The sequence below is a fragment of the Chiloscyllium plagiosum genome, chromosome 3 (assembly GCF_004010195.1).
Source record: "Chiloscyllium plagiosum isolate BGI_BamShark_2017 chromosome 3, ASM401019v2, whole genome shotgun sequence".
Classification (NCBI taxonomy): Eukaryota; Metazoa; Chordata; class Chondrichthyes; order Orectolobiformes; family Hemiscylliidae; genus Chiloscyllium; species Chiloscyllium plagiosum.
In genome coordinates, this window is record NC_057712.1 from 66,950,404 (window position 1) to 66,964,107 (window position 13,704).

The 13,704-nt window shown below is 37.9% G+C and overlaps 1 protein-coding gene across 8 annotated transcripts in view; it reads left to right on the forward strand.

Annotated features, from left to right (window-relative positions):
* LOC122544486 (protein SOGA3) overlaps positions 1-13,704 on the forward strand; it is an 87,064-nt gene that overhangs the window by 35,153 nt on the left and 38,207 nt on the right. For all 8 annotated transcript variants that reach the window (XM_043683733.1, XM_043683746.1, XM_043683755.1 and 5 more), the window contains one exon: positions 8,032-8,103. In XM_043683733.1, the coding sequence (XP_043539668.1) occupies positions 8,032-8,103 (72 nt within the window). The remainder of the gene's footprint in view (positions 1-8,031; positions 8,104-13,704) is intronic.

Below are 13,704 nucleotides of genomic sequence, written 5' to 3' on the forward strand. Positions count from 1 at the left end.
AATGTAGTGTACAAAATACTATGCAAGGACTGCACTAAACACTATATAGGACAGGCAACATGAATTCGACTGGGACAACACTACCATTATAGGGCAAGCCAGACAGAGAACAGCCAGGGAATTCCTAGAGGCATGGCATTCATCCACAAACTCCATCAACAAACACATCGACCTGGACCCAATATACCAACCACTACAGCGGACAGCTGAAACTGACAACCGGAAGCGGCAGGGACAGACCACTATAAACACCGGAGGAAACATCAAAGAAGCGCTTCGCAGGAGGCTCCCAAGCACTGATGATGTCGCCTAGCCAGGGGACGAAATGTTTGCAACAAAAACTTCCAGCTCGGCGAACAGAACCACAACAATAAGTTGTCCTTCCTGTTCTCCTCAAATGTTCCTCTCCTTACCTTAAAAGATATGCCCCCTAGTATTGAACTCCCTCACCCTATGGGAAAAAAAACCTTGCCTGTTACGATTTTATAATGGTCACCCTTCAATCCCCTATGCTGCAGTGAAAAAAGACCCCAGCCTATCCAGTGTATTTATATAACTCAGACCTTCCATTCCTGGCAATATGTTGGTAAATCTGTTCTGAACCCTCTTTGCTAATATCCTTGCTATAGCAGGGCAACCAGAACTGCACATAGCACTTCAAAAGAGCTCTTACCAGCATCCTGTACAACCTGAACATAGTGTCCCAACTCCTTTACTGAGGTCTGTACAATGAAGGCAAGCATGTTAAACATGTTCACCCTGTCTACCTGTGATACAAATGTAAAAGAATTATGCACCCGAGATCTCTCTGTTCTACAATACCATCCAGGGCCCTACCATTAGTTGTACAAGTCCTACTTCATTTGTTTTACCAAAATGCAATATCTCACATTTATGCAAATTAGACTTCATCTGCCACTCCCTTTGCCCATTGACACAATTGATCAAGATCTTCTTGCAATCTTAGATAACCTCTTTTACTGTCCATTATACTACCAATTTTAATGTCATACACACAATTGTTAACCATGTCTCCTATATTCTCATCCAAATTATTTATGTAACTGACAACAAAAGTGGATGCCATACTGATCCCTGTGGGGTAGTGGTGGTGGGTTGTTTTTCAGACTGGTGGCCTGTGACCTCCAGTCTGAAAAACAACCCACCACCATCACCCTCTTTCTCCTACCATAAAACCAATTTTGTAACCAATTGGAAAGCTTACCCTGAATCCCAGGTGACTTAACTTTACTAATTAATCTACCAAAGGGGACCTTGTCTACTCAATGCTTTACTCAAGTCCATATAAACAATGTTTGCCATTCTGCCCTCCTCCATCTTTTTGGTTACTTTCTCAAAAACCTCAAACAAGTTTGAGACACACTATTTCCCTTGCACAAAGCTACACTGACTATCCTTAATCAGATCCTGTCTCTTAAAATCCTATCTTTTAGATTCATCTCCAACAACTTACCCACCAGCGATGTCAGGCTCACAGGTCTATAGTTTCCAAGCTTCTCTTAAATAAAGGCACAACATTGGCAACCTTCCAGTCCTCCGGCACCTCACCCGTGGTTATAGATCATGCAAATACTTCTGCTTGGGGCCGTGCAATTTCTTCCCTAACTCCTTACAACATCCTGGGATACACTTAATCAGGTCCCGGAGATTTATCCACCTTTACGGTTTCCAGCACTTCCTCTTCTGCCACGTGAACTGTTTTCAAAACATCAGTATTTATCTCCCTGAGTTCTCTGACCTCAATTTCTTTCTACACAATAAAAACTGACACAATCTGCATACTCCAGGTTTAAAGAGAGCAGGAATCTCTAACATCTGAGTTAGATTGAGGGAGCTGGTCATTTAAGTGATCAGCTGCCACCAGGAATTGTGCGTATGCTAACTATATTGTTCCTCCCATCTTATTTCTGTGAAAATGAAAGATGTTAGGTTTAGTTGCCATTTCTTGGGTTTCCCACCTTCTTTTGGCATTTTTGCTGCAATGAAGCCATTCTTTGACATAGCAAAAATCTAGTTCTGAGTGTTTATTCTAAAATAACATTGACTAATTATTTTTTTAAAAGAATACTCTTGTCATATTTAAGCATGTACAGCATTAAAATGGGAATAATTCCCCCAGCAAATAGGTAACATAAGATTCTATTTCTTTTTCACATACATTGCTTTAAAATGGCAAATTTCCAAATGCTGCGTATGTTTCCTTAGATCTTTACAGAGAGCACAGCAATTGTCAAGAAGCTGACACCATCCAGGATAAAGTAGTCCTCTTGATGGGCACCACATTCACAAACATTCACTCCTTTCTCTAGTAAAGTTTCAGTAGCAGCAGTGTGTACCATCTACAAAACGCACTGCAGAATTCCTGAAAGATCCTTGGACAGCACCTTCCTAACTCTTACCCACTACCACCTTGAAGGACAAAAGACAGCAGATAAATGCACCTGCAAGTTCCCCTCCAAGCTATTCACCCTCCTGACTTGGAAATATATTGGTGTTCCTTCATTGTTGTTGGATCAACCTCCTGGAACTCCATCCCTAACAGCATTATTGGTCTCATTGCACCAAATGGTCTGCAGTGGTTCAAAAAAGCAGACCCTACCACCTTCTCTATGGTAACTAGGGATGGGCAATAAATGCAGGCCCAGCCAGCAACATCCACACTGCATGAATGAATAAACAAAAATTGCAGAAAAATCGTGATCCAGAACTTAGTGGTTCTTAAGTTTCTTCATCACTTTGGTTTTATTTACTAGATTTCTTTTTATTTTTACTAAATTATCAGATTTTAAGCTTTAGACTGCAGCCAGTTTTCCTGAGGCAGGCTACTTTCTAACGATTTAGCTCACAGTGAATCTAAAACAAATAATATTACAATTAGATTTAGATAAATAAGCAAAAGGATCAAGATCAAGTTTACCAATCACTTGTTGAACATCTTGAGTCAAAGTGATTACTAGAAGCAAGTGCTAATATGATTGATACTCTTATTTTACTAAGTAAGAAACATTTGGGTTCAAGCTCCACTCCAAGACTTGAGCACAGAAATCTGGCTGATATTTCAGAATAAGTGTAAGAAAGTCCACACTTTATATTATAAACCTTTATCACAATGTGTAATTTATATTATTATCACTACTATTATTTGGGAACTTGAGTTCTAGAGATTAGTGGATTTTTGGTTTTTAGTTCTATAAAGAGTGCTTTTAAGGGTCTGAAATGTTTTTTTAGCAGTGGGTCTAAATAGCAGTTCCAAAAAATCATGTGACTTAGCTAAATGATTAGACAAGCTACCTGATGAGATAATTGCTGTCTACTTGAGAATCAATATAGTCCAACATTTAAGGATAGCTAAATTCATCCAACAACTAGTATGTGGATTCAAATAAATATCTTTGAAATGTTATCTAGGTTTTTACTGCTGGCATAACTAGACAACACAAATTCACGAACTTAAATTTTTACTTTCAACTTGCGTGAATATTCACTTCAGTTTTGTAATTGAGTTACGAATTGTGTTGATCTAAAATGTGCTTATGAAGTGTATGGTATTAGCTGAACTATAAAATTTGTCATCATGTAAAAATAAGGTTTATTTTGACTGAATTGGAAACAAGATCATTGTATACATAGAAAACTTGCATTTTTATAATGTCTTGTCTAATGAACATCACAAGGGGATGACAGCAAATTAAATACTAATGAAATGGAGAAATTATCATGTAGAAAATGTTACAGCCAATTTGTGTACAGCACACTTCCATAAACAGCATTAAGGTAAGGACCAGATTTTCATTTTTTTGTGATGTTGTTTGTTGGATAAATACTGGCCAAGACATCAGAGTTAAGACCCGTAAAATTCTTTGAAATAGTGTCATCAATTGTCTTACGTCCACCTAAGAGGGCAAATGAGGTTTTGGTAAAGCATCTTAGCCAAAACACACCACCTCTAATACACAGGAATGTCAAACTTGATTTCTGTGATCACATCTTAGAGTGAAATTTAGAACCCATAAACATTTGACTCCAAGACAAAACTGTGCATCAAGTTAGGCTCAATTTGGAATAATATACAAGAAACATATATACAATTTTTTCTTAATCAGGTTTCCTACTTCAATATGGCATTGCATGAGTATTTCAATATAAATTTTGCCTTGTCATATTAGGATTTTTCCATTCAAAAGCAAAATATTGCAAATACTGGAAATCTGTTGGTTTCAGCAGATCAGGCAGCATTTGTGGAGGGTGCGACATACTTAAGATGTAAGGTCTTTGATCGTTCATCAGATTATCTTCACAGCCGCTGTCAGACCTGCGTAGTATTTTCAGCATTTCCTATTAGTGTGATAGTCTATGACTCTGTAGTCCCTGTTGTGATCACTAGGTGGTACCAGGAACAGATTCTTCCTTGGAAGACTTTTTAGTTGTTTCTCATTAATTGTAATTCCCAGATTTCACATGAAGGATTCAAACACAGTTTTTTTAAAAATTAAGAGTAAAAAATTAAAAAATGAAAAGTATATTTTTCTTTTTATCTTTTAATGTTTCATTTTTACATGAAGATGATAGTCATTTCCTAAGGGCTGAGCTTCAGCTAATTTTTTTTATCCCATTGTGTTTTTCAATCATGTGCATTCCAAGCACGCACAGCACTTTTGTTGGGAGTACAAGGTTATATATCTGTAGGAGCTTTCTTTACCCTATGATGATCTAAGTTTCCTTGTCTTTTTCCAAAAACATGAATTCTCTATCTCTGATGTGCTTTAACAATCAGTGCTTTCACCTTTTGTCTCTGATGTACATTGTGGATGACTATTGTGATTTTCTGAAGCCACAGATAAAGTAAAGCAATATATGTGAACAGAAACACCTGTGGAGGTGTAAAGTTTTATTTTGTATTTGGTGATTAGAGAAGTAAATAGAAATTGGTGATAGAGAATTATTTTTAATCCATTATCAGTTTTGACCATACAAATGAAAAAAAAACTCCTAACATATTTTTGAGGTTGAACAAGTTTTTGTCAAAAATTAGTAATAATATTGAATTTTTCAGCATTCTGAAGAAGTCATATCAAACTTGAATCATTAAATCTGTTTCTTTCTGCATAGATGCTGCCAAGTTTCTCCAGTATTCTGTTTGTTTTTATAGAACAAATTTGGAAACTGCATCATTACTACCCTTTATTTTCAAAATTGAATTATTTTAGTAATGGAAACTTCTGTTTATTAAAGATTGCATAAGTCAGCAAGTTTACCAATAACATACTCCTGGTTCACATCAGGATGCATGTCAGAATGTTGTACATCCCCAAACCATGATTTTGTGTTTAAATGAGCATAACATTTATGCTTACATGTTGAATGCCAGAACATAATCATGGGAACTGATTTCTGTTGGCACAGTAATGATGTGCAGTATCAAACGGGGGTGAGAATTCACTGGTCCTAAAAAAAAGGCCGTGGCAATTTACATTGCTATTCTCCAAGAATAACTTTCTCCAAAATGATGTGAAATCTTGTTCGTTTTCCCAATATTGCCATATCCCAATAACCTCAAATTCTTCAAAATTTCATGGAGTCCTGTTGATGTTTTCATTAGTTTACTCCTTTCAAGGCTAGATTTTGTCATTTCTTGTCCATTTTAAACCCTGTCTAGAGACCGGTCCTAGTGCTCTTTAATCCCCAACTGCTTCTTATATTTTCAATACAGCAGAATTTAATCCTGGCAACTCATAAATATTAGGATCACTCTTGTTGCAGATCCTAGCCTGCTGTCATGTTACCAGGGCTTAATAATGTTCGAGGAATCTAAGGAAGAGTTGTGTCCTTTCAGCAGTTCAATGCGCTATTACATCCTGAGACTATTTTGCAGTTCTATAATCATTGTCCTATGTTATATTTGAGCATTACCCTAGGAGATCTAATATATGATGTTCCATTATCGCCCTTGCAATTCAGAGAATATGGTGATTCTCATACTTATGTCTTCATGTAGTTTTTCTTTTCTCTGCCTCTTGATATTGTGTTGCACCTTTCTATCATTGTCCTAATAATTATAAATCACTGCTGTATCTTATTTCTGTGGGTGCCTTTCCTTTTATAAGATGGTTGGGCAGTATGGCTTGATTGGATGGGGAAAAAACCCTAACTCTATTTTCATTGGGAGCTTTGGCAATCAAAGGTCCTTCCAATCGCATATACATTTCAGCCCCATTCTTCTCTCCTTTTTGTCCAATATAACTTTCTTCTCTTCTATCTCTTTATCCACTCTTCCCTTTACTGGGTTAGTCCCAAAAGAATGTGTAAAAGTCCTCACTCTCAAATAGTTTCCCTTTTCCCCTACTCACTTCCTATTCTATTTCTGTATTTGTTTCACTCAAAAGTTTGCTTCAAAATTCAACTTAATAATAAAAATCAAATGTGTTTCTTTGTATTTGCACCTTTTTTGTTTGTATCTTTATTGTAAATTTTACTTCGTCTTGTTTTTAAAACCACAGACTGAAATGCAGAAAAATGTTTTAAACTAGGAAATTACAAGGATTGGCTACATGGTTTGGAAGTAAGGAATTTAATATGTATTGTCAGCTCTGTTTTTGTAGCTGTGAATTCTGGCAGAAGCGCAGATGAACTGGAGCTGAGGAGTTATTTCCAAGTTAGTTGATCATTCGTCCCTAGTTCTCAAACCTGCCAACAGCAAAATGTTCGGTTATCAGTTAGCTGAACAGCTTGGGCTGTGAGTGACACAGAGTAGCTCTGTTGGATCAAAGAGAAAGCAGCAGGCCTGCAGCAACCAAAACACTTTCTCTTTTAGTTCTTTGCAGTAACCACTTTAAACCTAAAGAAAACCAGTTTATTTTTCCATCAGCAGAAGTTGCAAATTGTGACTTTGAATTGGATATATCAGAGACCTTTCATAGGTGAATGAGCCACTCTATGCCTCTTCCAAACCTTTGTGCAATTCTTCATGTATGCTCTGCATCACTGGCACATGAAGCTTGGCAATAAAAACATTCTGGGCCTGAAATATGGTACAGACCGAAACCTAAATCAACTTAAGTCAACCTCTTTGTTACTAAGGCAAAAAGATGCTGGCCTAAAACAATTTCTGAAGATAGTTGAATGATTCTTGTAAAACTGTCAGGCAGCTGTCTGTTATGCATAATGTACTGTTAAGTATAAAATAGCAGCTGTCGCCTATCACACATCTCTAATGTTGAAAAATACAGGTCGTTCAGCTATAACACGCATTTCATTAATGTGAATTTGCAAAAATTCCATTGGGGACATGGTGGCAAACTTTAAGGCATATATTGGTTATAATGCAATTCTGGCCCCATTAGTTTAAATGGTGCCTCTATTATATGGTTTTCTTATGACATGGAGTTGCACAAGAATGGAACAACTGTGTAGCAATTCCTACAAAACACTGGTTATTGAAAATACTTGCAATACATTTACAATGCAAGTCTTGCATATTGGATGTGACATATAATACAGATGGCTAAGTTTTATGAAGGGTGACTAAGAATTTTGTATCGTGCAAGTAATTTTAAAGTCTTGTTTGTACAAATTAAACAGTTTTATTATAAGACACAGTAGCTACATAAAAATTAAAACTATTTTAAAATAATGAATTTATCTAAAAACATTAGCATATGTAGCATTTGAGGTTGGGATGCAAATTGCACAATTTGGTACCAAAATATTTTAAATTGTGTGTTTGGTCTCGCTCAGTGTAGTTCATTAAAACTGAGTTGAATATGAACAAAGATTACCTGCTAACCAGGTTGTGTGCTGATTTTTGATTTGCTAATTTGTTGCTTAAGATCTATGCAATACATTAAAATTAAATAAAGTATAAGAAATGAACACTGAGTATAGTACTTGGTAAGGATATTGCAAAGGATTTTTCATGAATATATTATTTGACTTGTTAATAGTAATTAATATTTTTCCAGTCATTAATGATTGTCTTATAACTTGTGATATCTGATTTCTTTTTCTTTCTAGTCTTCATTAAAGCGACGAGGAAGTAAAGACTTCCAAAAATCTGAAAAGAAGTCACAACAGATCACTCATGAGGTATTGTGATTATGTATCAACATTAAACAAATTTGCACTTAACAGAAATTTAACTTAATTACTTTGTATAGTACAAACAATCTTTATTGGTGATAGAAAACATTATTTGTAAAATTAAATAATTTCACTTTGTATCAATTTGTTGACAGAGTGAGATTGATTTAAGTGAGAATATGTGAAATGGTCATTAGCAATGTGAAGAATAATGTTTAATACATGATCCCTGATAAAGGGCTTATGGCCGAAACTTCGGTTCTCCTGCTCCTCGGATGTTGCCTGACCTGCTGTGCTTTTCCAGCAACATACTCTCGACAACATGATTGGTAGTATGACATCAAATTTTTGATGAGCTTTTGAAGACTAATGCTGGTTACAGATACCATTTTTAATAGATATTAATACATACATTATTTTAGGATTAATTGTTCACATGGAGGTTAATTTCCCATTGAGCAGGAACAGGGCAGAAGCTCTAAAAGAATTATATTTTTGATCATATTGCCTCATCCTCGTCTCTGTGATCGATAGTAGTTCCAGCTGGCCTTGGATGTGGTCATCCAGAATACCTGTGTGTTTCAAGCTGACCCTTCATTTAGTCAGGCCTGTAGGAGCATCTAAAATCTATTGGTTTCTTAATGCATTTTTTCCCAGAGCCTATGGATAGAATGTTTGCTGAGTAAGATCTACCCACTGGGATGAGCTTAGAGTAATCTATCCATCAGTGCTTAAAGGGATCACAGTGGACAATTTAAAAAAATGATCTGGTTGAGTATTAAAGATATTTGTTGAGTCAAAAGAGCATTAACTCACATATAAATCTTTTGATTGATGAATGATCCTTTATATACTGTCAAAGTTGAAACTTTATTGCTGGAACAGCACAGCAGGTCAGGCAGCATCCAGGGAACAGGAGATTCGACGTTTCGGGCACAGGCCCTTCTTCGGCCTGTGCCCGAAACGTCGAATCTCCTGTTCCCTGGATGCTGCCTGACCTGCTGTGCTGATCCAGCAATAAAGTTTCAACTTTGATCTCCAGCATCTGCAGACCTCACTTTCTCCTTTATATACTGTCAGCCTTGTCTCCCCATTCACGTGATTGCCTCTGCTGTTCTCTTGTACTTTGCAGCACAACTCATTTCGGAAGCCACCAAATTTCGTGTGCTTCTATAGTTTTGCTAAGCTGTTCTTTTGAAGGTTGATCTAACTATCACACCTCCCTATTTCCATGCATCACTGACCAACCAGAGAGCCAACAGCACCACCAGGAATGATGGCAACTTCTGAGATTCAGCATCTCAGGCCCCAGATGAGGACAACAATTGAGTGACACAGTCACTGGCAATCATACATCTGAAGTCTTTCGAAATAATAAAAGCTATAAGTTTACACACTGTCCCCAATTTGTGAATGAGTTCTGTTCTTTAATACATTCGTAAGTCAATTTGTATGCAATTGGGACACAATGCAGGATAATATAAAATAACCATTCAAAGTATGAGAAAATGTTTGAATGTCAGATCTTTAACACTAAGATTAATACACCTGTGTATGGAATCTCATTTGTAAGTCAGACATTCATAAGTTGGGAACTGTGTCCAAGTGGTGAAAAGAGGTAGGCAGGTGGGGACATTGGTGTGCATGTTATCTTGTCATTCTCCCACCATTGGGGAAGGTAGAAGATGGCCCTCCTGCCCTCATGTCAGTTGACCACTTGCTTGGTCAGTTAGAGACCTTTGCAAACTGGCATTTGACTAGCACCAGGTAGGCTGTTCACCAAATAGGAAGACTAACATTTGAATCCTGAACTTGTGATGGAGCACAATTTCCTCCTGATTGAGCATCCTGTGGCCCATAATGGGATGATCTGGCTACATTGGTTATCCATCCTACCTAACCCGTCCTCAACATACTCATCTATCCTTACCAAATTCCTAATGAGCCTTTCGGGGGCCTTCCTGACTGATGCCAGTGACCTCAGACTCCACTTACTTTCTTGTGAGAATGATGTCTATTGTTGTGTCCTCTCAGATGCAGTCCCATGAGTGGCCATCTCAGCTTTGGTGCTGCTGGGACTAAAGAGCTGCGGCCCATCTGTTTGTCCACTATCTTTCTCCTTTAAAGGGATAGAAGCCCCAAGGGTGGGTTATTAGTGATGGGTTGTTTGAAAAAACAGTCGGGATGCCCACAAATAACTGATGTGATGCTCCCTCCAAACAAGATTCCTCATTCATCTCAACCTGTCTGACTGCACATCCTTGTCTATGCCAGTTATCCAGTGTGTTGTAACTCCCATCTGGTTTTGTTCTTATTTCTCTAATGATTACCAGATAATCACATGCAATGATTCCTTTTCCTGTTTCAGCACATTACTTCCCAAGGGTATATCCTCGGTTTTATCCTACTTCTCAGCCACATGGTGTCCCTTGTTGACATCATCCAATAGCGCAACATTAATTTTTACATGTACACTCCTTCCGTTGTGCAATGCAAATTCAAATGTGTTTTCATGCATCTCCCTGAAGCTGGCTTTGTTTTAGCACTGAACATTTAGATTGAGCTCTAATTTCTGGAACTCGTTACTTAAAGCTTTTCAGCGTTCTATCTGGTGCACACTCCTTTTCCTCCAGGAACTTCACTTCGTTCTTAGAAACTAAGAAGTTGAAGACTGAGATATGCTTTTGCCAATTCTATGCCGCTTTTATTTGTGGACTTCTCACACATTTCTCTTTGGACTATTTTTCTTCTCTTGCACTGATTGTCACCATTGTTTAGCTGCAGTCTTGCTCTCTGGTCTCTCTGCTTCTCATCAACTACTTTTACTTGTTTGCTTGTTGCATTCTTTTTCCCTTTGTAGCAAGGGCAATAAACAGGGGACATACCTTTAACATAATTGACAGTAGAATTTATGGGGTGTTGTGGAGAAATTGTTTAATGTAAGGGATGTAAGAGATGTGGAAGTTGCTGTCTGAAAGGGCTGTATAGGCAGAAACTCTATCTAAAAGGTGCTTGAATATGTTGTGTCCTACAAATCTTTGGACCTAGACTTGGACAGTAGGATTTGGCAAAACAGCTGTTTCTTGGATACATAGACCAGATGGCTTCCAGTGCCTTAAATTTCTATGATTCAGTGATTAAAGCCAACGTTTAAACTCTAAGGTGGAATTTCAAATTTCACTAATTATCGAGGTTATTGTATACTGACAAGATGGCACAGATTATTATTATTTTTCTAATCAAATTTTGTTAAGGATATATATTAATTTGGTCATAGCTAATTGATTATCTATATGGACTGCTCCTGTTTCTGTCTCCCTTTTTAAATACATGTGTGACCTGGGCATAACTTTTCATAGTGACCCTTGGCTGTCCTTGGGCATAGTCTTTATATGTAAATACCGAAAAGAAGTGCTGTAAGAAGATGCCACCCCGGCCCCGAACCCAAAATTTGGGGTGAGAATCATTTTCAACTAATGATGGGTCATCAACATGAATCTTTAACAATTTCTGTCTCCAAACATGCTGAGTATTTGCTGAGTATTTTCAACATGTACTGCTTTCATTTTAGATTACCAACATCCACAGTATTTTATCTATCCACTCATCCACTCAGAGCTCAGTCTTGCGGACAGGTTTTCTGTGCTGTAGATTGTAATTTTTGGGTTACTGCATGCTGTAGAGATTTGACTCCACAGGGTGCATATTATTTTTCTCTATAGAAGGATCACTGACTGGAGGTCAACCTATTGGATGGACTTGGTTTCTATTTGGGCACAGAAAACTTCAGAACAGATTTGTATTCCCAGTAAGGAGTCTCCAGCAGCTAGTAGGAATGGGCCAAGTACTTGTGAGTCTGATCTCCGGTGGGTGTGGGGTTTGTTCAGTGAATTCAGTTCTCCATTGAGAATGGACTGTGTGTGGTGGGGCTGTATTGGACAGTTTGGGTAGCTTTGTATCAGGATGGGCTTTGCCCTAATGAAAGGGAAGCTGGTTGGTTTGATCTGGGAGGAAACACTACTTTTTCACATGGCCCACCAGAGGTGATGTAAAGGCACTTAATCTCGGGCATTCATGAGATGCTCTATTTCCTGATGCATGGGCAGTCTGGTTGACCAGGTTTAACCTAAAAAACACGTTAAGTGTGAGGTTGTCATTCTTTTTAAAATAATTAGGGGGAAAATGTCATAGTGACATTGACTCTCAACTGATAAATCAGGTAATGTTCTGGGCAGCCAAGTTTGAATATAACAAATAGGTGATACAATTTGAAATCAAAAATAATTTTGAGTCAGAAATTTACTGGTGACCATGAATCCAATGACAATTGTGGCACAAAACTCAACTGATTCACTAATGCCTTTTAGGGAAGGAAAACTGCCTTCCTTACCTGGTCTGGCCTTCATTCGATCCTAGACCCACAGCTTGAGTCTTGGTTAAGCAAGTCATTTGATTGTATCAACTGCTTAAATAGTCTCAGGGGGAAAAACACAGACAGCCAACCTAGCTTTCAGTAAGGCATTAGAAATTACGATGGCAAACTCAGCCCTGTTATTCCTGCAAAGTCCCCCTTTGACAGAATTGAGAAAGCAGTCTCACAGATTAATCGAGCAATAGCCTAACATAGTCGTACCTTTGGAATCATACAATTCAGAAAATGTCCCAGATATAACGATCACCATTCCTGGGTATGTCTTGTCCCACAGCAGGACAGAGCAACTAGATGGTGGATAGTGGTATACATTTGGAAGGGAGTATCCCTGGGAGTCCTTAAATTGACTCTGGACTCCATGAAGTCTCATTACACCAGATCCACTGATGATTAACTGATTCCACGCTCCCTTGGCTGATTACTCCTACATGTTGAGCAACATGATAGTGCAGAATTTGCTCTAGGTGGATGACTTCATTGTCCATCTTGAATCATAGCTCAGTAGCAGAATGACTATTTCTTCAGTGTGACTGGGTCAAAATCCTGGAACTCCCTTCCAAATGGAATTGTGGGTCTATTTACAACAAGTGGATTGTGACATTTGAAGAAGGTAGTTCATAGCCACCATATCAGTGGCAACATGTTGTGGACAACAAATGCTGCAGCCATCAACACCCAGATCCCCAAATTAATTTTTTTTAAATGACCAACCAAGTCCCCAGAAGTGGTTCGCCTATCCACTGCCAGTCACACCTTTGTTAAACATGGCAGAATGTGGATTGGATTCAGGTGAACTGTTCAAATATTAAAATCTTGATCTGACCCTAACACATCTATTTTGTCATGAAAATTCACCCCAGCTGTTTATTTCCATGCATTTATTAGAAAGTGAGATATTAAAACAAAATAGCCATGCAATGTAAGCTGTGGAATAAATGAAATATAGTCTGAAGTGACTTTAAAGCGTACAATGTACAGGTACTTTTATATTCCAGAGTTCTATTTTGGTTTTGAAACCGACTTTAGAAGATCTCACCTTAAACCATAAGATGTAGGTGCAGAAATAAGCCATTCAGTCCATTGAGTCTGCTCCGTCATTCAATGAGATCACGGCTGATCTGAACTCTCCACTCCACTTTTCTGCCTTTTCCCTATAAACCTGATTCCCTTACTGA